The sequence below is a fragment of the Rhagoletis pomonella genome, unplaced genomic scaffold (genome assembly GCF_013731165.1).
Source record: "Rhagoletis pomonella isolate Grant_MI unplaced genomic scaffold, Rhpom_1.0 Rhpom_scaffold_01831, whole genome shotgun sequence".
Lineage (NCBI taxonomy): Eukaryota > Metazoa > Arthropoda > Insecta > Diptera > Tephritidae > Rhagoletis > Rhagoletis pomonella.
This window is the reverse complement of record NW_023460385.1, coordinates 10,154-37,319: the sequence shown is the minus strand read 5'-3', so window position 1 is coordinate 37,319 and position 27,166 is coordinate 10,154. Positions and strand designations below refer to the sequence as shown.

Below are 27,166 nucleotides of genomic sequence, written 5' to 3'. Positions count from 1 at the left end.
GCGCCTAAAACACAATATAAACATTGTTTCGCCGTTGTCACTTACCCAGTAGGTCATAACAATAAAACTGACAATTGTCATACGACAGCTTAAAATAAATTTGTGGCATAGTATTAGGCGCAGTAGTAAAGGCAATAGTCAGCCGCTGAGTTTTGTCAGGGTGTGGGAACAGGGCGGTTAGTGCATTTTTGACGTGGTAATTGCTCATAGAAAACAACGAAATTTAACAAAAGTTTTTTGTTTATAACTTTTAAATGGTTACTAATATTAGCCCTGTTTTAGCGGTTGTTACCCTATACTAGAGAATAACCCTTAGTTATATGCAACTAAAAAGGTTACTCAGTTTTTATGCGAAAAGTTTACCATTTTGCAAATTGTTCTTTTATAAATAATACGTGTATAAACGTGGTATACCTTCCAAAATGTGCAAATTGTATAAATTCACCATTCAATCGTGTGCTTTCTACTTAAGAATTTCTTTAGCAAAGCTCAGAACCCATTGTAGCATTGCCAACTTCAACTGGATAGAGGAAAATAAAGTGGAATCACGAAGAAAGGACAATAGTAGAAAAAGGGAAGCAAGTAAAAGCAGTGAGGAAGAGGTCGTCGTCGAAGTGTTGAAAATTGAGTTTCATTGAAAATTTGTGTCAAATAAAAAAATGGACGTTAAAAAGATTCGTTGAAAGTTGTTAAACTAATCGTATACATACTTTTTTAGCAGTATTAAATAAAAAATTAACGCATGTTCGTTCAATGTAGATGAAAGTGTGAAACGAACGTGAAAAATCGAAGTGAAAAAGTGAGGCCAGCCTCAGCAGCAGCGGTAGAGGCAGCGGCAGTCCATTGAAAAGGTGAGCTTGCAGAAGAAAGATTTACCGAAAATGTAATAATGATGTCAAGCAGCGGTGCATTGGCGGTTGGGTAGCAGCGATGAAACAGGAAGTACCTGCATCATACTCAAAAATGTGCCGATGGTATCCAACAGCGTTGGTCGCTGTGGCTGTATAAAAAAACAACATGCTGCGCTATTGCGGCGAGACATAATGCCGACGTCGACGTAGCATGATAAATAGGCTCAGGCGTTGTTTTTGGTGATTTAGGTGCTTCAATATTATTGTTCATTCACATGTATGTTCATATATGAAATGAATGAAATACATATAAAAACCTGTGTTATGCTAAAGAAAATAAACAATCGTTTAAACCAGTTACGGGGTTGATGGTAATGCCCCAGTACGACAAGAGCTTAAAGTTAACACGTTTTGTATTACTGTGGCTAGTTGGTGCAAAGTTTCCGCCTCTTCGAATGGATACATACATACATAACTATATACATTTTATGTATATGTAAGTATGTATGCATCATGGCACAGTGTGGATGACTACGTGCCACAATGACGCGCCGCTTAGCTACTGAAATGCACCACCAATGCATTACATATGCGTCGGCGCATTTTCCATCGCCGCTTTCTTCATTTTGATTTATATCAACTTACATATGTACATACATACATAAGTTGATAGGTTATATGTAGATAGCATATTTTATTTTTGTGGTTTTGATTCATAATAATTTTCCTTTGTTTATTTTATAAATGTTTGCCCCTATAATCCACCATGATTTCCATTATTTTTTAAATACTTTCAGCGCCTACGAATTCCCTTTCTATTCCACCTGCTTTTCGCTTAATTGATGCACTTCAACATACGTATTTTTGTTAGTAATGTAAGCCCATAAGTGCATAATTATGTAGTGTCCCAGCGACAACTCCATTTTTAATTCATTACCTTTTCATGTATTTTACTAATTACATTTTTTTAACTGTTCTCTTCCTTTTTTAGATTGATAGACCAATTAAAAAATTTCGTGTCCGGCGAATACGAAGAGAGATAAACGAAACGATAACAAGTGGGTAGTGTATAATTTGGACAAAACAAAGTGTGTGAAAAGGTAGAGGAAAGAAACTGTTCATGTACTATATTGAGGGAGTGCGTGCGCCGCATGCAAAACACATTGTTCGCTGATCAGTATAACACTGCTTATCAAGTGAGGGCCGCAGCAATAAAATTTAATAACAGCAGTTATCGTCTATCGTGTTGGCCACAGCGATGGCTGTAAAAGTGCAATTCGAGATCGGTCATACGGCGAGGTTGCGCAGCAAGAAAACACCAGAAGGCTTCACTCACGATTGGGAGTTGTATGTGCGCGGTGTTAAAGAAGCAGATATCAGCACCTATGTTGACAAGGTCGTTTTTAATTTACACGATTCCTTTCCAAAGCCAAAGAGGGGTAAGTAAAGTACTTAACTACATACGCATGCATTACATCAGAATACATCTTTATACTAATGCATATGTATGTAGGAATGTATAGGAATAGGAATGTATTGTCATTCATGTACGTTTGTCATTCAACAGATATAGAATAACAAATATAGAATAGCGCGTGCAAATGTACGCATTGATGCACGCTTGCCACATAACTAACAGACACACACATAAAAGATAAATACATCTCACCATCAGCCCATGCATGAATGAATACAAATACGTATTCTGTGATTAGGATTGCAGTGATGAAAGGGGTGGAAAGGTGTGTATATACATACTACTACTACTGTCTACTAGCCAGTTAGTTGAGTTGATGAGGGTGCCAAATTCCTCCTATAAGAGGGTGGTTGTTGACGTGCACAAAGGAAGTGTAGATCTGCTGTAGACAAATCCTTATTGACTTGTTTGGTTGTTTTTGTTTTCTTTTCGGGGTTTTATTTTAACGCGGTTGGGTGACCAATGTAAATTCTTGCTTCCTTGTTAACGTGATAAACCATTTTTGTTTTGTTATTTTGGATTGTGGTCTGGTGGTTTTTGGAGCAGTCGGTGGTTTTGGAGGGTATTGAAGCGTTTTATGACTTAATAAACAACCGTTAATAAAGTAGGGGAAATTACCTCGGTACTTCTAATTATATGCAATTGCAAACTATGTATATTGTAAACCTACTTGCCAGTTTTTTAGTCTGGCTTCCAACCATAGCATATATAGCATATTTTGTTATTAGTTCGTCTTAGCTGATAATTATCCTGGTAACTTACAAATCTCAAAACCACGCATTGCTCATTATCTTCTAAATATAAGTAAGTATGTCAAAGCGGCCTTAGTAATTAATTACTGAGGAAGTTACTGCATTAAGCTGCCTTAATTTGATACTTTCAGTACAGAACTTACTGTCTTAAGTGCTTGATAATGTAATCTTTATCCATTAATTGATGATTTGTCAGATTGGTAAGCACAAATTGCCAAATTCAGATTGACTTACATTTGTATATACATACATGTATGTGTAAATACATGTTCTTCTATTACTTAACTCAAAGGTAGTATGTGAATTTATTTGTATTGTGCCATTATCTAAAATCGCCCTCATATGAAGCAGCGCAACTCAAGAGGCGTTTTATTACCATTAATTGCTTTCACCTCTGCCCAATTGTCGTTCCTTTTAGTATTGTGATTACCAAATACATCTGCCGGAAAAAACATTTACAACCCTTATGATGATGATTTGCTTTGTAGATAATATTTTCAACACACAATAAAATTAATCTTACACTTTGATTTTTGCTTGATGCTTTAGTTGAATTACATGCCAATAAAACAATATCCACTAATTTAGAGATACATTTTTGTTTTGCATTTTAACAGATTTGAAAAATCTCCAGAAATGTTTTTCCGCCGGGCCCGGAGTTTTCAAGGGGGCCCTGTGCTCAGACTCCACTGAACATTTCAAGATGTTTTGCATAAAAATTATAGATTGTCATGATGAAAGGATGTAATATAGTACCAAAAAATTCTATGTGTACACATAAAACAAGTGAAATATTATTTAATTTCGAGCAATTTATTAGTTCAGTTGAACTCTTAGAAATCAACCCCATTTTGGCCGATTTTTGGCACATGCACACGGAGGTTGTTGTTGTTGTTGTAGCGGCTACAACAATCCCGCCCAGGTCGGTTGGTATCTCAGTCGTTGTCGTCAAGTTCCACTAACGGCAGCCCTAGGAAGCGTGCAGTTTCTGCGGGGTTGGTCCACAGGGACAAGGCCGTTAGGGTTGTCTGGTTTTCCGGGCATGCGAAGAGATGTTTCGAGTCTTGTGGGTTCTCCGCATGCGGGACACTCATTTGGCACATCCTCATTCAATCTACTCAGGTAGGAGTTTAACCTGCTGCAGTAGCCGGAGCGAAGTTGTGCTAGTGTCGTTCGCGTCTCCCGAGGCAGATGAAGCTCCGTCTCGTCTGTGTCCGGGGGCGGTATGCCTAGAACGGCATTCACAGGTCTAGAGTCTACATAACTCGAGACTGACTCCCTGTGAATGCCGTTCAGGGCCAGTCGGTAAGCTGTCGGGTCCAGAGGTTGCTTGATGAACCTCTGGACTTCGTCCGTCAGTTCATATAGATGGCTCCTAACGTGCCTAGGCGAGGGCTCCTCTGCGAGCAGCTGTCTGTTAGGGTGGCCACTTCTGTGGCTCCCGACCAGGAACTGCTTGCAGAGCATGATGTTGTGCTCCTTTACGGGGAGCATTTGCGCCTCGCCGTGAAGATGGTGTTCGGGCGACATCAGGGGGCATCCTGTCGCTGACCTGAGTGCGGTGTTCTGTGCAGTCTGTAGCTTCGTCCACTGCGTCCTACTAGTCCCCGGCGACCACACTGGCGCTGCGTAGTTCAAAACCGGCTGGCCTATTGCCTTGTATGTTGCCAGCACCGTTTCTTTGTCTTTGCCCCAAGTACTGCCGGCTAGCGACTTGAGGACTTTGTTGGGGCTCTGTACTTTATTGACAATAGCGGTTGCGTGCGCAGAGAAGGAGAGCAGGCTGTCGAATGTTACTCCGAGAATTTTAGGATTATTCACCGTCGGAATTGGTGTGTCATCGACGTGAATTCCTAGCGGTAGCCTGACCTCCTTCGTCCAGGTTGTGAACAGGGTCGCAGAGGATTACGTTGGGGAGAGGGCTAGATACTTTCCAGTGAAGAAGCGAGAAAGTTCGGAGAGATACCCGTTTACTTTCGAACACAGGTCATCAATTCCATTCCCAGTCGCCATGATCGAGCAATCGTCGGCGTAAGAGACAATCGAGACTCCCTCTGGTGGTTGAGGGAGCTTTGAAATGTAAAAGTTAAACAGTAGCGGGGAAAGGACACCACCCTGTGGAACCCCCTGTTTTAAGCAACCTCTGGACCCGACAGCGTACAGACAGGCCCTGAACGGCATTCACAGGGACTCAGTCTCGAGTTATGTAGACTCTAGACCTGTGAATGCCGTTCTAGGCATACCACCCCCGGACATAGACGAGACAGAGCTTCATCTGCCTCGGGAGACACGCACTACACTCGCTCAACTTCGCTCCGGCTACTGCAGCAGGTTAAACTCCTACTTGAGTAGGTTGAATGAGGATGTGCCGAACGAATGTCCGGCATGCGGAGAGACCCCACATGACTCGAACCATCTCTTCGCATGCCCGGAAAACCCGACAACCCTAACGGCCTTGTCCCTGTGGACAGATCCCACAGAAGCTGCACGCTTCCTAGGGTTGCCGTTAGTGGAACTTGACGACAACGACTGAGATACCAACCGATCTGGGCGGGGTTGTTGTAGCCGCTACAACAACAACAACAACCCCCTGTTTTATTTTCCTCTGTTTACTCGTTTTGTCTCTAAACATTACCGACGAATGTCGACCACTCAGATAATTTGCCGACCACCGTTTGAGCCTCCGTGGGAGAGAGGAGGCCTCTATATCTTCTAGTAGCGTAGGATGGCAGACGGTGTTAAACGCTTTTGACAAGTCCAACGCTACTAGAATCGTTCTCTCACAGGGACGGTTTCGGTTAAGGCCACGAGTTATCTGAGTGTTTATGGCGTTAAGTGCTGTTGTTGTGCTGTGCACTTTTCGGAAACCATGCTGATGCTTCGCTGGGGTCAAGTCGTTTGTGAAGTATGGGAGTAGCAAGGCCTCGAGTGACTCCGCTACCGGGGAAAGGAGTGTTATCGGACGATAAGAATCTCCTTTGTTGGCAGGTTTCCCCGGTTTGGAGAGTGGGACCACTCTCCCCACCTTCCAGATGTCTGGGATGATGAGAGTGGCCATCAGCATGCATATTCCGTCGGGACCCATGGCTTAGGAGGCTTTCGCCTTCCCGATGGCCACCTGAACTTCACCGCAAGTGAAAGCAAGAGGGGCACAGGTTGTTGGCAGTTTGTGCAGCCTTCTGGTCACTCGACTTGGCTTGGCTTTGTCCACCGGAGGATGCAGTATGAACTGCCGGCTAAGATAGCTCGCGCATCGCTCCGGGTCCGACGAAGCATGGTCGCCGAAGGAAATTTCGACTCTGTCGTCGTGCTTCGTCGGATTGGACAGCGACCTCACGGTTGACCAAAACTTGCTCACACCAGAGGTGAAGTTACAGGTCTTCAGATGCTCCTCCCACTTCTTCCGCTTATGTACGTTTACTAGTTGCCGAATCTCCGCGTTGAGAGCCGCTTCGGCAGGGAAGTTTGGACGTGGGTCCGTTATACATCCTGCCGGTATGAAGCCAGCTGCAGCAGCAGTGACAGCCCTGCGGAACTTACGTTCACCGAGATGGACGTCGGTTGGTGTGGGGAGCGCTGTGAAGGTGTTTTCGGTAAACTCCGCGTAACCTTTCCAATCATCTTTAGAAAAGTTGATATAAGTCCGGTGATTGGCGGAGGCAAAGTCGGTTGGTTTATCTATCGAGATGCCTATGGTCGCCATGTTATGCTGTTTATCAGACCAGCGCTGACTATGGTGATGTCTGGCGAGCTACTGCAGTTACCCATAATCCTGGTGGGTGCGTCGTCGTTCATTGTGCAGAATGTCGAATCGTCTATCTACTCAGCCAAGTCTGTTCCCCTACGATCGTTTGACAGGCTTGAGTGCCAAAGATCGTGGTGCGCATTAAAGTCAAATACTACCATACGGTTTTCACCTCTGAGGAGCGCACCTATATCAGGGTGATATCCTGCCGGGTGACAGGGGGTATGTATATGTTAAATATTTCGAGGTCAACATCGCCTGACCGGATAGCGATGCCCTGCCATTCTAGGGTGGTATCCCTGCGGTCGATGTCTGCTTCGATAAGACGATACTGCACGGTGTGGTGCGTGATGAACGCTAAGCCACCACCATTATCTCGCTCGCGATCTCGACGGTGCACGTTGTACCCGGCGCAATTCAACAAAGTTGAATTGCTGTGCACCTTCGTCTCTTGGACCGCAGCTATCAATATACCATGCCGACACATGAAGACGGTTATCTCCTCAATCTTGCTCTGTAGCCCGTTACAGTTAAATTGAAGGAGCTTCATGTGGTTCGGGAGACGTGTCGTGATGTGGGGTGTGGGGTGTGTTCTTACCGCCGTTGGCTGTGTGCGCTGCTGTGATGGTTGCCGCCCTGTGGTGGTGGCGGGAGGCGTCGCAGTTGGGGTCTGCGACCGAGCAGCGCAACACGGGCCCTCGAAGTTCCCAGTCCAAACTCGCGTGGTACGCAGACCTGAGCATGGCCTAAAGTGGCACCAGCCAAGGCAGGTGTTGCACTTGACTGATGTCACATTACGGAATATCCTGGTCTGACATCCCGTGCAGATTGTAGGGGTAACCAGGAGTTGTTGGCGGCGGCGTGTGGGTGGTGGTGCGGTTGTGTGTGTTATGTGGTCAGTCGTGGCTGTGGTATGGTCTGTGGTGTTATTATGTTGATGTGTTGTGGTGCCTGTGTGAGGCTGCTCGGGTGGACTGAGGTTGGCCTTGGAGGCTGCTCTGTTTGAGCAACAGGGGGCCACGTACGACGTGGTCCACTGTCGATGCGTCCGTAGTCCTGAGCAGACTCTAAGGTGACTCCACCCCTCGCAGGCATTACACTTGACAGAGGTGGAGTTGTGGTGTAGTCGTCTCCGGCATACACAGCAGGTGTAGATTTTTGGCGCTGGGTTTGACTCGATGCCAGCCCTGAGTAGAAGAATACGTAGTGAATGTAGCCCTATGGCCGAACAACTTCTGAGATACTTCGCCGATCTAAACGGGGTTAGATCGCCGAAACAACAGCCCTTGGTCGGGTCAAACCCGAGTCATTCCGGTACGTAGAACCGGCTGTCGTGGGAATGGGAATGCACACGAAGGTATTAACATCTAGTTCTGATAACGTCTGTTTGTAACAAATCACAATAAAAATGCTCACCAATTTGTTTACATCGACTAGGGGAATCGATCTAGTATGTATTAGGGCGAGTCCATTTGTAGGGCCCAAAAAAATTAACAGGCACATCTCGATTATAATTGTTTGGGTCATTTCAAGCATTTTTTGCCCAGGAAACCATAGGTCTAAAATGAATTTCGAGTCAGCGATTTTTTCTATCTATGTAGTTTTAATATTTTTCAAAAAGTGCCTCACAGCTGTATTTAAAACTAGCCTCGACCCAAAAAGCCGCAAGATACACATTTTGTCTAGTTTTCAATACAGTTTTTTTCAGCAGGTAAGCCACTTTTTGAAAAAAAAATAGATAAAAAAATCGCTGGCTCGAAATTCATTTTAGACATATGGTTTCTTGGGCAAAAATGCTTGAAATGACCCAAATAACCATAATCGTGATGTGCCTTTGATGCCAAAAATTTGACCCGCCCTAGTATGTATATACTAGGAATGTGAATCCCGGGATCCCGGACTTTTTAAGGTCTCGGAAATCCCGGGATTCTTGGCAAGTAATCCCGGGATTTTCGGGATTTGTAATTTGCACTGATGGCAATAATAGAAACTCCTTTTCTTGACCAGTATTGGCTATATTTCTTTTTTTATTTAATAATTAATATTTTTGTACAAATGTCATTCTTATAACACCGCGCGATAGTAAATTTTAAACACAAGTATCAATGTATTCGCGAAACCATGGGCCAAATATAGTAAAATTGCGTTTTTAGTTGTTCACTCTAACGTCAGTAATTCAAAAATTATTTAAAAAATTCAGAGAAATGTGCTTAGAGAAGAAGTATGGGTATACAACTAATGAGGAAATCCTGTAGAATTTAAACAGATTCAAGTTTCTGGCAGTGATCGGACTTCTACCACATTGTGGTAGATCTGCCACTTTTTTGAGCATCTACCACACAAGGTCTGAAATCTACCACATATTCGCGTTTTTTAGTACTTAGTTTTATTTTTGCTCGACATAATTTTCTTAATTTTAAGAGCAAAAATTGTTCAACACTAAACACTATATGGTAACAAGAATGATATAATACAAGATTCCGCATTCTCGGCGGCGATGAAATTTCTCAAGTAAAAGTAAACAAAGCCGAATGGGAGGAGAAAAAAACTGTAAAATAGTAAATTTTCTCAGTAATACATTTTTCGACAGGAAACGTGGTTTCATTACGTTAAATTTTAAAATATATGATTTATAAAAAAATTAATTGCGAAAATTAAAAAAACGGGACAAAGCTACTTTTCCATACGAACACAGATATATCTGCTGAGAAACCCCGTTTGGCATCAAACTTTATATTTTTAAATTTTTAAATAACTATGCGCGCACCGAAACAACTCGCGGCGATAGCAAAACTGAAACTGAGACAAACAAGACTGGGCATGTTATAGCGCACACTTTTCTTTCGCTACCTAGCGCAGGGATCGACATAATGGTCGGCATTAGAGCCTGTAAAGATCTTTCTGGCTGTTCACACATCGAAATAAAATTCCTCTTTCTCAATTTGACAGCGAATTGCGTGCGAGAGACGGAAATATTGCCACGTCTGACACGCTCTATACTAGCACATTCAAACGATTCAATAAGTGGGATTGTGTGCATTGCTCAGCTGGCGCTCTTCGTATGTGAAACACACATGTGCTCAGAGAGCGCTCAGCATTCTTTAGGGGTGGCTCACAAACATGAATATGTTCCGCTCTCAAACCAAGTCATGGTTGCCTCAACTAAGATTTGGTAACTATGACTAAACCATTTGTTGAAAGAAAGCTGACCTGCATTAGCAGAGCTTAATAACATCCTTTTATGAACCATGCGTTAAGTTGAATGAAATTTGTAGAAATTTGCTTCAAAGAAATATTTATTAGTATTAACGAAACCCTTCAACTAAATTTACGATTTGGTACAACCTAGATGAATATTAGAAGCTTTGATATATTTATTTATAATTGCCAACCCATGGTTATAGTTCCCAATCCTTGGTAACAGTTCCCAAATATTGTGAAAATTCGGAAACTAAATATCTTTAGTTGTCGAAAGTAATCCTTTTTCTCAGTGCATATATAAACTCGATAACATCCTCGAATTTCGATCTTCAAACTTTGGCAGCTTAAAAATTATCTATTCGCCCTTGTGAATCCAAAAAATTTAAATTTTTTATTATTCATTTCAAACAATATAGAAGCAATTTTTTCGATTCAAATTGTTGAAAAGTAATGAATATCTAAATCTCGGGGCTAATTCTGCGATTGTGACAACGCTCTGTGGAAAATTAACATCCCTAGTATATACCTGAATAACTGACCGAGCGTGCACAAGAAAATTGCAATATAAATTAAAACATTACCTACAACATCTGCTTAAGGCTCATTCCACGGTGACGGGTGTGACATTTCAACTCATATTTTAAGGCTTAATTCTTAAACTGTAATACAAAATTCTTTAAGACGAGTATTTTGTAATAGGTTTCCGAGATATCCACAATGCCTAGAAAAAAAAAATTTCAAAAACAATTTAATCCGAACGAGCTATCTGAATTTTACTCACTGTGACGGGTGTGACGAGTACGAAAACCAAATTAGCTACTCCTTAATTGCATCAGAGTTGTTCTGGTAATTATGTCTTCTGCTTATGGTTTTAAATAGTTCGTTGTATAGTTAAATAAATATTTTCAACATTTACGCAATTGGAAATTATAGATTATATGTTCAAATTCGTTCAATTTATGTCATGCACCCATCGCCGTGGTGAATTTTTTGACGTGAGTCAGCTCTGGTGGCTTAACGCACAAAGTTATCATCGCTAGTGCCTTCTGGTCAGCCTTTGCCCATGCAGCTGCAGTTTCTGTTGATGCTGAAGCTGGACATGTCTTAACTACAACATCCCAATAGTATTGTGTTATTAGAAGACTTTTCATTGTAATTGACCATGTCGCGTAGTTTTCATTATTTAGTTTTTCGATTTGCGCTATCGATTACTCATTTTATTATTATATACCAACCGACCAACGATTTTTAGAAATTTTTAAACCAATAACAAATCGACAAACGATTTAAACAATTATATTATATATAGAATAAATACTTTTGACCACCGAAAGACGTGTTCACAACTTGCCCTGGCCTTTGTGAGCATATACGAACAATGGAAGAAAACACGAACGTTCGATAGGACGATATTTATTGAAGTAAAAAGTGAAAAATTTACATAAAGAAAAACTAGGTTCTAATACAATACAAACTATGTCTGCAGTTGATACACAAACATATGGAAAACTCTACATTGTGATTAAAAATCAATATTTTAATCATGATTAGCTCTATTAAATTTAGTTAATTGGTTAAAAACTACTGTATTAAAAATAAAAAATAAAATATTTATTTTTCTCCCATAAATCCTAGTGCATATACATACTTTTTAAAGTTTTCAAGATTTGGATAGCTTCAAAAAAATATTTTGGAAATAAAAAAAAAATAAAGATTTCGATATCTATTAAGAAAATTCCTTACTCTTAATTTAGGTGGCAACCCTTTTCCGAAATACAAAATAAAAATTTGTATTACATAGAAGCATGGCAACCCTATATTTTCTGACCAAAGTTCTCATCAACACTTTTCATTTGATATCCATAGTGCGATGTTTTAGATAAACCGTGTAGAATCGAAAATAAATGGCAACCTTACACTATTATCATAAGAGATAACATTTTGTGTATAGGGAAAGCATTGTTTAAGAACCTTCTTTTGGTACCCATGAATAGTAATATTTTATATTTTTTTCTAAACAAAAAATTAAATAAATATGCTATTCAAAATACCCATATTATGATGTTTTAATTAATTTGTAAAAAATTTTGAATAGGTGGCAACCTTATACGAGTAATCTCGGAGATAATGCCTATTCAGATAGCCTTAGAATTCAAAACATTATCTGTGCACAAAATCATCAGAATCGTTAGAGCCGTTTCCAAGAACTTTATGGATATATGGGCAAATCTCGGAAACTGTGTGCTTTTGTGTCACTCACTTTTAAGTTAATTTTATTAATGTAATTTTTCTTTTTATAAAAAACTTGGGCCATTTTGATAATAAATGAGACGAGTTCTTGTTACTTATTTAATTTTATTATTTTAATAATGTCATTTTAATTTTTATAAACAATCAAAGTAATTAAAATAACGAATTTTGATGTGTTACTTTGGGTACATTTTGTACGTTTTTCGAGTATAACCTTTTCAGTGCAAAACGGAGATATTCAAAAATCATGGCAAATATTAAATGTATTATTGGAAAATGCATTAGGCGTTGAGAAAAATATGTGTTCCTCATTGGAAATCAACTGCAACAATTTGAAATCTGTAAATTATCTGTAATTATCAAAAAGGTAATAACATAAGTTCTTTTTCATTTTGCACTTTCAGCGATTACTAAATTGTTCTTATTTGTTTATATAAATGTTAACTACTAATTAATTATCAGTTAATTCAATATAATTATAATATATAATTATAATTAATATGCAGTGCTAACTTGACACCATACACCTATTCGATAGAATTGAGATATTAACAATTAAAGAAGTATAAGTTCGGACGAAAACGAACTTTATATATCCGGCGCAGGTATCAAATATCGTCGTTTCAATTTTCTCTAACTACCTATGCATGATAAGCAAGCGTATTTTTGTCGATTTCAAACGTTTTCGATAATATGCTGAGTTAGACTAAATAATATAGTTAGCCCAAGTTTGGTAGAAATCGATAAAGTGGTCATAAAGTGGGCGGTGCCACGCCCATTATCCAAAAATTTATAATAATCTAATTTTACGCTAAGTGGTTATTGCAATTGTGGATTTTGAGTAAATTAGCTTCAATAGTTACTGATTTATCGCAGTTTTCGTGTTTCCGTAAAATACCGTTATATGGCGGGTGGGCGTGATTATTGTACGATTTCAAATATTTTCAACAGATTTCTTAGCTATACCCTAGGCAAGGCTCGGACCGAGTTTGGTAAGGATTGGTGAAGCGGCTACTGAAATACATCATTTTCTAAACATTTCATAATATTATTTTTTACCAAAATTCTACTTCACATACAAATTTTCAACCAATTTACTGAAATATCGTAGCTCTTGCATTTTTCGAAAATACCATTATATGTGAAGTGGGCATGGTTACATTCCGATTTCGTCCATTTTCAATACCAACCTACCTTGGATAAACATGCGAAATTTCGTGGAGATATCAATATTTGCTCGAGTTACCTTGTACACGGACGGACAGACGGACAGACAGACTTGGCTTAATCTTTTCATTCTGAGCATTTATGTATACATTTGTCTATATCTATCTCAATTCGTTTTGGCTGTTACAAACAACTGTTATGTGAACAAAATTATAATACTCTTGTGCACAAGTTTGCCCGGGTATAAAAAAGTTACAGCGGTACTTTGGTACTTGTAGGGCCTCCAAAATTAATTTTCTTGCTAACTCGGTTTCCGAGAAAATCGCAAAAATATGTTTAGGTCAGCTGGCGTGGTATGGTGGCATGGTGTCAAGTTAGCACTACATAGGCTGATTTCCAAAACGCCAATCGCTTTGCATACGTACAAAGTATAACGTTCCCTAACGCCGAGGTACAAATTATTAAAAATATATACTTGTCCAAAACACATCCGAAAAGCTATCGAAACGCATCTCTACAGCAATCGGCGCATCAGAAACAAAGTTGACGATTCGTTGGTTATTGGTTACCATTGGTGTTTTAAAAATGGAAAATTCAAAAAAATTGTTCATTGCTACATTGAATATTTAAAATATGCAGTGTATGTATATGGTTGCAATGTATCGCAAATCTGCATATACAAACAGTTTGAATACCGCAGTATAACAATATCCAAACATTGTATTGACAAACAACATACAAACTTTTTTCGAAACGTAGAGGATATTCGCCCGGAACTTCTGGTGGAATAATATTTTTTTATTGACCCGGAAAGTCTGGATTGCTATTTCTATTCCCCATATTGCCCCTACAGGCCGGTGATGGGTTTGGCGTCGGCGAGAGGAAAATTTTTGAATTGAAACTTCCTGATGATTAGTCGATATACACTCCGAATACACCAAAAATTACCACCAAGGAAAAAATCACCGACTTTTACCTACTTGCAGACAGAAACCATACAGCGACAACATACCGTATGTTAATATAGAGACAGCGAAGATGAACTTATTAAAAAAAAAAAAAACAAGTAAAGAAGTATAAGTTCGGGCGAAACCGAACTTTATATACCCGGCGCACGTATTAAATATCGTTTTTTCGCCATTCAGTAAACTGCACGATAAGGAAGAGTATTTTTGCCGATGTCAAACAGTTTCAATAATATGCTATGAAATATTGAAATAATTGGACCAAAGTTGGTTAAAAGATTGTTGTAAGTTGGCATCTTTAGTTATTGAAAGATCGGAGTTTTCTCTTATTTCTGAAATTTACCATTGTATGGTAAGTGGCAGTAATTTTAGTCCGATTTCAAAAATGTTCAACATATTGCTTTTTTGCCCCAAGGTTGGTAAATGTGTCAAGTTTGGTAGAAATTGATAAACCGGGTACCGAGATACACATATGTATGTATGCGCAAGTGGAAGCCCATTTTCCAAAAATTTCCCTAAATATCGTTTTCTGCTAAGAGGTCATTGCATATATCGATTTTGAGTAAATAAGCTCAAATAGTTACTAATTTATCGCAGTTTTCGTATTTCTGTAAATTACCGTGATATGGGAAATGGGCGTGGTCCTTGTCTGATTTAAAAAATTTTCGACGGGTTTCTTAGTTTAAATTTTTGCTCGAGCATTTGTCTATAGCCGTCATCGATTCGCCACTTCGCTGCTTGCTATGTTTGAGTTCCGGTCGCTTAACGAAAAATTTTGCATGTGAAAGCAACAACAAAGTTAGCTAGCACGGATAGACGATAGCGAGTTTGGTTGTACCACATTGAGTTCGTTCGTTTCGTCACTCGCTAACTGATGTCGAATCGATGACGGCTTCTATCTATTTCGATTCGTTTTGGCTGTTACAAACAATCGTTATGCGAACAAAGTTATAATACCATTGTGCACAAGTGAGCTCGGGTATAGAAAAGGACATCATCTAATAATTTATCATCGACGAAAATCACATTAACTAAGACAAATGAACATAAATTAAGGACAAAAACTCGAACCAGACAGAACGAAAAATGACACTGAAGATGGCACAACACCGAAACCGGTTTATCTGCAAACCAAGCTTGACAAGGGATAATAAAATTCGTTCCAAAATAAATCAACAATAAGGACCTTCATTTACAAAAAATATTTTATGCAAAAAAAAACATTGCCAGTATTTAAACCAAGAGGACGATCTAAAGGATGTAAAAACACGGTCAAAGGTTTTCCCAAAAAAACAGGTAAAAGGACCAAGGATGTTTACCAAAATGACAAGCATGGAAAAACGTTCTACAATATTGAATTGGCAAAACGAGCTCTACCAGGGTATCATTTAATTGATGAGGACGAAATTGAAACGATGTCTGAAGCAATTACAAATGCAATTATGGATGATAACGTAAATATATTAATTACGAAAAAATAGTTTACGGCTGACGGGTGAAAATTCGTTGAATCATCATTAAATTTAAAATATTGCAAATCTTCTAATGCTCACTGTGTAATATAGATTTAGAGAAAACTGTTGATGCTGATGTAAAAAATATACCACCTGAGAAGGTTTGATCGGCAGTGATTATTGTCTCGTTTGGTACCATTTGCATTGTGTGGGGTTAAAACAACTCTTAAAACAAAGAACATGGAGGTACAACATTACTTTCATGAAAATTAGGTTGCCAGAATTTTTAACATGCCAGGAGGACAAATTCTCCACATTGAAAACACAACAAATTTTTTATATTTATTTTAACACATAAATAACAAATAAATAAACAATTCAAAGTTTCTATAAACACAAGTCGAACAAGTTAACAGTACACTGCGTTGCATAATTATAAGACCGTTACATATTTATTTTTAACCGACTTAAAAAAGTAGGTTATCAATTCGTCGGAATATATTTTTTGGTATGTTAGCGCATACATTCGACCACCTCCACCGATTTCGATAATTAATTTTCTATCGGAAAGGTAGTGTCCCACATGTGGTCCCATACTAATTTGATTTGGATCCGATCATTGGATCATGAAAAAATTAACGGTGCTTGAGGGTAATTTTTTAGAGAATTTAATGCCCTACAAGAATATGCCTAGAAAAACCTTTATCCCTTCTTTCTTAACGGTTCAAAAGTTATAACATTTTTAATGAAAACAATTCTTTTACGTGTTATTTACATAGAAAATTCAAATGCCGACCGACAACTTTTAAAATTGAAATAAAAATGTTTCCAAATGGGAGAATTTCCTTTTCAGTAAATAGGTCATTTTAAGGCCATAAATTCGTCAGGTTGGTTGTTTTAATAATAACAATAATAGATTGACGCTTACACATATGTTAGTGTTTGGCCGAGCTTCTCCTCGGACTTGTGGCGTGCGTCTTGATGTTGTCGCACCTACAGTTTTACGCCGACTCCGAACAGCGATTGTATTTTTATGAGAAGCTGTTTTTCATGGCAGAAATACACTCGGAGGTTTGCCATTGCCTGCCGAGTGACGACTGCTGTTAAGAAAAAAACCTTTTTCAATATTTTTTTTTGCGATGTTGCTTTGACCAGGGCTTGAACCCAGGTGCTGATGAGGGAAAGCGCGCACTGCTTACCACTACACCTCAGCGGCCAAAATAACAGCGGTTAGTTATTTTGGATCACCTTAATATATATATACAAGAATTACTCCTTTACAGTGATAAGAATAAGTGGCAAATTTCCCGGAAAAAACCCCCGAAAAAAGTCTGGATCCGCCGCTGGGCCTGTGGTATTTTTGATTATGTACTTGGATGTAAAATAACACATTTTCTTAAAAATTTTAAGCTTATTTGCGCTCCAACGTAACGAACGTACTTGTTTAAGCCATCTTACAAATGCTTTATCAAGATAAAAAATTCCCACGCAAAAATATTGCCACTGATAATACTTACACATATCTGGCAAATACAATGACATGTGGTAGGCAATAATTTTCCCTGTGAAGAGGCGTCGTTAGCTAGTTTTCAGTGTTGTAAAAGGCCGTTCGCACCAGGCGATTTCGCGTTCAACTCACACACGGTTACACGAAAATCAAATTGAATGGCTAAAAATAACAAAATATGCAAAAATTCACCATAAAAGGCGTTTGCATTGTTCAACTTTGCATTCTACTTTTGGTTGAACGGCCTTTCAACTAATCGCTTTCAACAAAGTTGGTCGCCAGCCAAAATTTAGCCATTCTACTTTTTTTTCGTGCAACCCTGCGAGAGTTGAACGCAAAATCGCCTCGTGCGAACGCCTTTTGAAGGGTAATACGGCTTACCCTACAACAAAGGGAATAACTTTGTTCGATCCTCCAATTACTCACCCCTTTCCCACGCGCACATTCTTAATTCAATTTGACAGTTCTCTATCTCTGTTTTGTTTATTTTGCTTCGCTAAAAAATTTGTGCAAAATTTAAGTAATTGCTTTGCGTACTTTTAAAAAGTGCCAGTTTTCATTTGTGAACTGGTTTCGATAAATGTCCGATAAAAATTAGAGACGGCAGCGATTTGTTCGTAATTCGCATGGTAATTGGATCTGAATTACCAACAAAATTTAGTATGGCGGATTACGTAATTCCAAGGGTAATTGGAGTGCGAATTACGAATGACAGAGCAAACTACGTAATTCGCGTGCAGTGGGAAAGCCGTATTAGATATTATTTTTTAAGGCTAAAAGGCGTTCAACTTTCAAAGGCGGTTAGTTGAATCAAAAGCTTACATCATTTAACTGAATGTTGAACAATGTAAACTCCTTTTAAATACAATGATTATGTACGATTATGAAATAATAATATTCTGAACGAAATTTTTGGCAAATTTCATCACTGCTATAAAACTTGAGACGGAGGACAAGGAGGACATTTTTGCTCAAAAGAAGGACAATATTTTTGAGGAGGACAACTCACGTTTGAGGATGACAATCCTCCTCAAAGGAGGACGGTTGGTCAGCTTAATATGTCTATTTATTTCTTACAGCGAAATCGATAAAACGTATGCGAAAATAACTCAACAAGAAAGTAAAATATTTTTTCTTCTCATCTGAGCAATTTTATTTTCTGGATTTTTAACATATCTTTTTCGACTACAGATATTCATCCGGAAAAAAATAAAAAAAAAATCAATTTGAAACTCAATTGGCTTAAAATAACATATTAATTGCGCAAATTTTCCCAATGAAAAATAGAAAATTCCGGACGAATAATTAATCAATAATAATCCGGATATTCCGGTACAATAAGAAATAAGTATTCGTCCGGAAGTTCCGGATGATTAGGGACAGCCTTTTCGAAAACGGTCAACTCGATTTTTTCCAGAAAAACGAAAGCTACAATTTTTTTCTTCCACAACAAGAAAGCTACAATTAAGGGCATAGTAAAATAGTGGATATCTCAATTCTATCGACCAGGTGTATGCTATCAAGTTAGCACTACTTACCATTTTTTTCTTAAAAAAACGAAAACTTCAAAATTTACAACAAAAAAGCTACAATTAATGCCGTTGCAACATTTTCAATATCTCAATTCTATAGAGTAGGTGTATGGTGTCAAGTTAGCACTACATACCATATTTAAAAAAAATTAGAGCTACACATTTTTTTTTCACAACAAAAAAGCTACAGTTAATGTGAAGTGGTAATGGGGCGGTTAAACGTGGCAACACAAGCACTTTTTCTACGCATTTTGCTGTCAGTATGCCAAAGAGGAAGCCCACTGCAACTGAAATTACGCAAATCGCTTTCGAGGAATTATTTACTCTTGCTCGCGCTGCACGAGCAATTTTCATTTTTGCAGCAAGTATTGTCGAACCGATCGAGGGTTGCCGTGCGATTTTTGCCGAATTGGTATAAGATTTTAAAAATATTGCATCACTTTAAAAGCACAAACTGGTAATTAATGTAGTTTTTATAACAAATATTTCAGGTCAGTAATATTCTTATAAGCGTAAAAATGTCTGGTAACACAGGTGAAAGTGGAATTTACCATGATAAAAGCATAGTAAGGTAAAACCGTTCTCTCAATGCGTCGGCCATGATTTTTTTTTTGAAGTTTGCCAACATTTTAAAATCGTATAAAATTGGGAGTAAAAAGAGGAATTGTTCAAAGTTGTTGTTGTTTGAGATTGAAAATAAGAATGTGAGTGTAAAATTTTAAAATTAAATTGCTTGCAAACGTCAAGAATTTGAAAAATTCCCCTCAGCGGTTCTACCTTCCTATTTTGACATATAGTTCGTTCTTTAACAAAACCCGTTCAAATTCATGTTTCCAAATTTGAGCAGTCCACTTGCAAAGGCGCTATGTAAAAAACTTGTATTTATACGAATGTTGGTAAAGAACGAACTATAAAATTCTAACCGAAATTAAATAACAACAAAAATAATATTTTAAAACTTGTCAAAATTTGGTGCGGCTATAACTTTTCGACTACTGTACATAAGTTGGCTATGATTACTCGGCCGTGATATCATAGTAGCACAATGCCACTCATATTTGACTTACAAACAAGCTACGGGCAGAAATTTCAAGATTTCAACCCTGTTTTTATGAAAAAATTTTATTTTTATCAGTATTTCTCTTTTAATCAAAATATGTTGAAATAAAAGTGAAACTAAAAAAAAATTTGCCAGAAGTAGTAAAATGTCACACTAGTCATATATTAAAATTACATTCCTGTCAATGTATGTATTATATCATAAGTATAATTGTGGTTTGTTCATTTTTGCTAACACAATCCAAATTTCGCTCGGAAACTCACGTTGTTGTTGTTGTTGTAGCGGCTACAACAACCCCGCCCAGATCGGTTGGTATCTCAGTCGTTGTCGTCAAGTTCCACTAACGGCAACCCTAGGAAGCGTGCAGCTTCTGTGGGGTTTGTCCACAGGGACAAGGCCGTTAGGGTTGTCGGGTTTTCCGGGCATGCGAAGAGATGTTTCGAGTCATGTGGGGTCTCTCCGCATGCCGGACACTCATTCGGCACATCCTCATTCAACCTACTCAAGTAGGAGTTCAACCTGCTGCAGTAGCCGGAGCGAAGTTGTGCGAGTGTTGTGCGTGTCTCCCGAGGCAGATGAAGCTCCGTCTCGTCTATGTCCGCGGGTGGTATGCCTAGAACGGCATTCACAGGTCTAGAGTCTACATAACTCACTCAACAGTTACGCTGGCATTTCATCAACCAAGCTGTATACGTTTAAACGCACTATAAGTTTGTCAATCGTCTTAAAAAAGACGTCAACACATGAGCAACCTGGTGTCGTAGGGAGTTAGCTGAAAAACTCCCGACCACTTAAGGAGCCATCGCTTCTACAACCCAAAAAAAGAAGCCTCGCGCATACGTGGCCGGGTAGTAATAAATAACTATAAAAACCATAAAAAGAATTGATACAAGAATGAGAGTGCAATACAGCGAGAGTAGAAAATAAGGATTCTGGCTATGTTTATGGTTCCCTTACATCCTATGTACTGCAATGTTTGTACGAAAAATTGTTTTTGGGCCAGATTACAGGACGACTCTTTTAAATTAATAAAAAAAAACTGAAAATCGGTATTTATAGCCCATTTCTGTATCGGTGTCAAAATATTTTTTACTGGCAAATTTCATATATATTTCCGTAATAAAAACTGTGACAAGAATTTGTCAGTGATACAGAACAGAGCAGTTAATCGGTACAAATATGAAAAATTGGGACACTTATACGTCCCGACTTTTAAAAAAATATTCAGCGAAACAATTTTCTCAAAATCGGTGCAAACGGTCACCATATTCACACATCATTTTTTTGTACCATTAACAGATACGTAGAATTTTGAAAAAACGTCAGTCATCTTCGATACGAGTTCCATTTTGGGAACGTCGGGACGGGAACTTTTAATCGTTATACACTTACCATATAACATTTGTGGAAAATATTTGTGTAGGGTTCAAAAAGGTATTGACGATGCATTTGTGTTAATTCAGAGCCTACTATAGTTTTTATGATAAAGAAAGTGTCTTCAAACGTAACGCAGGGAACAACCATATGAAAACATGTAATTTTAGTTTCACAAAACACGTGTTTATTTTTTCTTTCTAAGTTTGAACCAATGGTGTTATAATTTCTAACTTCTTCAACGTTTTTTTTTCTTTTTACAGTTTCCAACAAGCCGCCATACGTTATCACCGAATCTGGTTACGCCGGTTTCTTGGTGCCGATAGATATATATTTTCGTAACCGCGATGAGCCAAAGCGTATACAATTTACTTACGATTTAGATTTGCAGCAAACTGGTCCACCACATCATCGGTTCGAGGTGCAAAAGTTTGTTTTCGACCATGTTTCGGAGGATTTTCGACAAAAGCTGCTCAAAGGAGGCGGCATACCAGTGACTGGTGCAGGCGTAGTTGGCGGTGGCGCCGTACCCCCGACCAATACCACGCCGAATGCTGCTATCAGTGATGAAGGTGGTGGTATGATTAGCAAACCAAAACTGAGTAGCGGCGAAGCAGTCGGTGGTAGCGGCGGTAAAAAACACAAAACTCGCGTTGATGATTCCAAGAGTAATTCGTTTGCTAATCTCTTTGGTACACCAATAAAAAGCGGCTCTAGCAAACATTCGCCAGATGCTAAGAATAACAGTCTGAATGTCGGAGGCGGCAAAGGGGTACCTCACGCAAGCAGCGCAAGCGGTGGTGGCGGTGGTGGGGTAACACCTAACTCTGGCAGTAGCAATGCGAACAACGCTAGTGCCAAGGAGAAGTCCATTAAAGAACGTGACAAGATGAGCAGCTCGTCAACGGCTTCCGCCGGTAGTAGCGAGAAGCCACGTGAAAAGTCTGAAAAGAAAGAAAAGCATAAGTCGTCATCTAGCCCACACAAAGAGCCGCGTGGTGAGAGCAAGAAATCATCCGGCGAGAGTAGCAAACATGAAAAGCGCGAAGAATCGAAGTCGAAGAAGGATAAGTCACGAGAAAAAGAACGTGAACGCAGCCGAGAGAAAGCTGGCACCAAACGATCGCTAAGCCCGAAAGCAAGTACGCGTGACGTTAGTGCCCCAAGCCCGAAACGACCGACTCCACCCCGATCTTCGTCGTCTGCAAGCGGGCGTGTGGAGGACGTAAAGCCAACGAATAGTAGCAATAAAACGGAGGTTAAGGAATCTAAGTCCCGCGAAGATAAATCTAGCTCAAGCGGCAAGAAATCTAAGAAAGAAAAGAAAGACAAGGATAAGGACAAAGAACGCGACAAGGAGCGTCGTGACGAGCACAAAGAAAAGCATCGAAGTGTTGAAGGGAAATCAAAAGATTCAAAGGAAGAACGTCATGGCGTTGCGGCCAACGTTGGCCCTAGTGGAGATGCCAGCAATGTAGCGCCTTCAACGGCATCTAATGGGAACGCTGTAGTAGCGGAAGCTAAAGATCTCAAAGGCAAGCAATCTCCCGCGAATGTGAACGCCAAGAAGGCAGACAAAGATGGCAAAGATAAGGCGGAAGCAGCCAAGTTAAAGAACAATGATAAGACTGTCGATAAAACCGCGCCGATTGTTTCGGCAAACGGTGCAAATACTCAGGCAGCTACTGCACCGGCTGGCAGTGGGGATAAGAAACCAACCGGCATTTCAAGCACCCAAGGCAAAAAGGTAGAGAAAGAGAATGACAAAGAAAAAGAAAAGGAAAAGGAGAAAGAAAAAGAAAAGAAGTCGCATAAGCACAAGAAAAAGGACAAGAACAAAGACAAAGATAAAGAACGAGATAAAGAGCGTGACAAAGAGAGACACAAGGAAAAAGACAAAGAAAAAGACAAGGAAAAGGAAAAGGAAAAGGATAAAGAAAAAGAAAAAGAAAAGGAAAAAGAAAAGGAAAAGGAAAAAGATAAAGATAAGGAAAAGGATAAGGAAAAGGATAAAGATAAGGATAAGGAAAAGGATAAGGATAAGGAAAAAGAGAAAGAGCGTGTGGATGAGAAGATACGCCCGGAAAAGACCCGGGAATCTAATGCGAATGTAAATGTAACGACAACCGCAGTCACCGTAGCTCCCGCTGCTACAGCGATTACAACCGAAACACCAGCACCACTTGAACCGCCCAAGAATGAACCGAGTAATGCAAACCCCGCCCTTAACGCTGCCAGCAGTGTGGCAACCACAAACAGCAGCAGCACTGCCACAGCGGCCGCTGCACCAACAAAGAAGTCACAAAGTAAAGAAAAGAAGTCCAAAGAGAAAGCATCCAAAGAAGAAAAGCGCAATGCAGCCGAGGAAGGCGAAGTGGTGGAGGTCCGAAGAAGCACTAAAAATGCTGCTAAAAGTGCTAACGCCGCCGCATCAGTAACATCATTGGCAAGTACCCCTACTGTCCCATTAATGAGCACCAATACCGCTACCAACAGCAACACCAATAATGATATGGGCGACGGCGCCAAAGCACATTCCCCAGAGGAAACCCCACTGCCGACGATAACCGCGGAGAAAGCTGCAGGAACTGGCGCTTCAAAGACGACCTCTTCTACTGACCCTGCACCCGCCGCTTTGCAATCGGATAGCTCGAATAGCAGTTTTCTGGATATACCACCAAAGCCGGTGGCAACCACAAAGCCGACATCATCGCCCACCACCAAAGCGGAGGTGACACCAGCAGAAAAGCCCGAGAAGTTGGCAGCCGCCAGCATCAAAGAGTACAAGCAGCGTGGCAGCGAACGTAATGCAAAGACGAAAGATGGCGCCGACAAACAAGATAAAAAGATAGAAAAAGGAGAAAAGAAACGTCGACGAAGCTCTGTGGCAGCTGCCACCGTATCAGTAAACACGTTCATAGAACCTCCAATCAAGCAAGCCAAAAAGGAGGCTAACAAAGCGGCACGAGATCAAGCGAAGTCGCCTGCACTGCGACACAGCCGAGCCGCTAGTATAAGCGGCCCACTCCTCGGCATCAATAACAGCAGCAGCAGCGGCATTAACTCGAATAACATCGGCAATGGCAACAACAGCAACAATGCGCCCTCGCAAAACAATAGCAGTTCTGCTTCTACTGAGGCACTCAATAGTGGCGGGGCATTTTTGCCGCCTCCTAATAACTCGACTGGCACCAGTGTAACTAGCTCGCCAGCCCCTCCAGCCACCGCTACCACCGCCAATGCCAACGTCAGCAACACCAGCTCAAATGTTGCCGCAACTGCGAGCGTTTCGACAGCTGCTGCAGCAGCGGCAGCGCCGCTGGCACCGCCTCACCCACTGCGACCCGCATCACCGGCTGCGCCTGTCGGTGCGGCGGCCGCAGAGGCTGCAAGCGCCAACAGCGGTGCAACGCCCACGCCTGCATTACCAACTGAATATTTAAGCGAATTGCAGGAACTACATCACAAAATAATGACGCTACAAGATAATGACGAGTTGCAACAGGTGGTCGAGATGATTGCGGCAACCGGCTGTTACGAGATTACGGCCAAAACGTTTGATTTCGATCTATGCAAGCTGGATCGCAGCACTGTGCAGCGACTGCAAGAGTTCTTTGCGACATCTGTGTCGTGACACAAAATACATGCCTAAAATGGAGAAGTGCCTCGCAGTGGTGGCGGCTGGAAACGGAGCCAGAGCGGTAGACGTGGCGAAAGGAGTGCCGACAAAGCAGCTCGTCTGTCTGCTATTCAAGCCAACAATTACCAGCTAGCAAAAATTAAGAACAAGAAAGACAAAAAACAAAAGCCGGAGAGTACAGTGTAGAGCGAATAAGCGGGTGATGTTCAGACGGTGAACTTGAAGATAATATAGTAGTAAATAGTAAGAGGCTTTATTAAAAGCGATTGGAAAATGATTAAATAATTGCTAAGCGATAGTAAAAACGCTTACTTTTTTAGCACTAGCTCATATGACACACCTACATGCGCACACACATCACACAAGACACATTTGTAAAGATGCGTTGGATGCAAACGAAAATATTATTCATAAATACTGACCTGATGATTGCGTTTTTTCAATTCTAGGTTGATAACTGATAGTTATCAATGAAATTAACAAAATAATACTGTGAATAACAAGAAGGTCGCTAAATATCAAGAGAAAATTGATAGTTATCAACCTTGTGGTTATTCACATTTTGTCAATCTGATTGGTAACAATCAACTTTAAACCGAGAAAGGATAATCGCGATAGGGGCCATCGCATTATGAACTCATTTGTACTCAAAATTCTGCGAGAAATACTTATACCACTTGCAAAGAATGAGAAGCTGTTCATATGATAATTGTTAGGAAAGTTATACAGTTTAATTTTAGTAAAGCAAATGAAGCTTACTTTCAGTAATTAGACTCCTTTATAGTTTAATGAGAAAAATGTATGTTATTCCTTTATTTTAATGTTATGGTCTTTTTCGTTTTTGTTTATACTAACAGTAATATGTTTTTAACATCAAGTATCCAAACTGTTTTCTTTACCTCAAAAAAAATTAAACTAAAAGATAGGCAAAGTCTATACCAATATATATTTTTTTTTTATGGTACATATATTGAGCTCTAGTAATGAACAATGAATTCATTCGGCCTAATCGCAAATTTCATTTGAACAAATGTTCCTAAAGATTTTAAAGCAAAATAAGTAAAAGCTATTTTTCCATTTTTTTTTTTGTTTTGCCTGTTAAATTATGGGAACGATTTATTTACATAGAATTGGCGATCAGGCTGATTATTTCTCCTTTGACGACGATGATTACACTGCAGAAATAAGCTTTGTCTTCATTACTTGCCAGTCAATGTGCAGTAAAATTCTCAATTCGCATCAACTTACACACATACAGCTGATAGTGCATATATGTACGTGTGTATGTATATGTATACATTTAATAAAACAGATTGCATACTAAACTTTCATTTTGTTCATCACTTGGACATTTGAGAAGACATCTAAGCATTTGAATATCATAAATACTGATCTGATGATCCATAGTACACAGATTCCCAAGTAACTCATCGATTTTTTTAATTTTAATTCATTAAGTTAATTATAGGTTTTAGTTTTCATTACACTAAGAATACTAATGAAGAACTTAGTAAACATCGCACAAGTGTGTATTAAATATAACACTTCCATATACATATATGCATATATTGCTGTACCTACAAAAAATACTACAGGAATGTTGTATTAGTATGTATGTTGTAGTTTAAGACTAGTTTTAATAAAGTTTTTTTCTCTCTCTAGAATCTAATTCTTATGTTTTTCAATTTGAACTTTAAAAGCACTTTAGAAAATTGCTAAATAGATTTTGTTATGTGAATTGTTTGAAATAATTTAATTGTGAAACTACTATATTCCTTTTCTTTAGTTGAATGTAAACCACATTGTATGAAATATGCTAGATCAGCTAATTTCTGTTTGGAACAATAAAAGAGGTATTTATAATATATAGGAAAAGAAATATATGTCTATGTGACGGGGAATGTTAAAAAGGACACCTACGGGTAGAAAAAATTCTACATATCTTTACTTTTTACCAATTCTTACAGTAAATTTTACGTCCTTTAAATGCAATAAACCACAGCTTTAGTTTTTTCTCACAAATTCAAAGGTGGACGCATTGGAAAAACGTAACTTCAACTTCCTTTTTATCGAAAACTTATCGAACCGAAGGTCCCTTTTAACTTTCTCAGTCACATATGTATTCTAGCACACAGTGTAATACAGCGAACCCGATACCCACGCCATTTTTTTTTTAAGACAACTGATACGA

General features: G+C 39.3%; 1 protein-coding gene across 1 annotated transcript; it reads left to right on the top strand.

The window, feature by feature from the left end:
* The first annotated feature begins 582 nt into the window (after nt 1–582).
* On the top strand, nt 583–27,166 carry LOC118752772 (mucin-5AC-like). The gene is made up of 4 exons (XM_036487641.1): nt 583–851; nt 1,843–2,290; nt 21,599–23,226; nt 23,371–27,166. Exons 2-4 carry the CDS (start codon nt 2,110–2,112, stop codon nt 24,967–24,969), a joined length of 3,408 nt encoding a protein of 1,135 aa, XP_036343534.1. The 5' UTR covers nt 583–851; nt 1,843–2,109; the 3' UTR covers nt 24,970–27,166.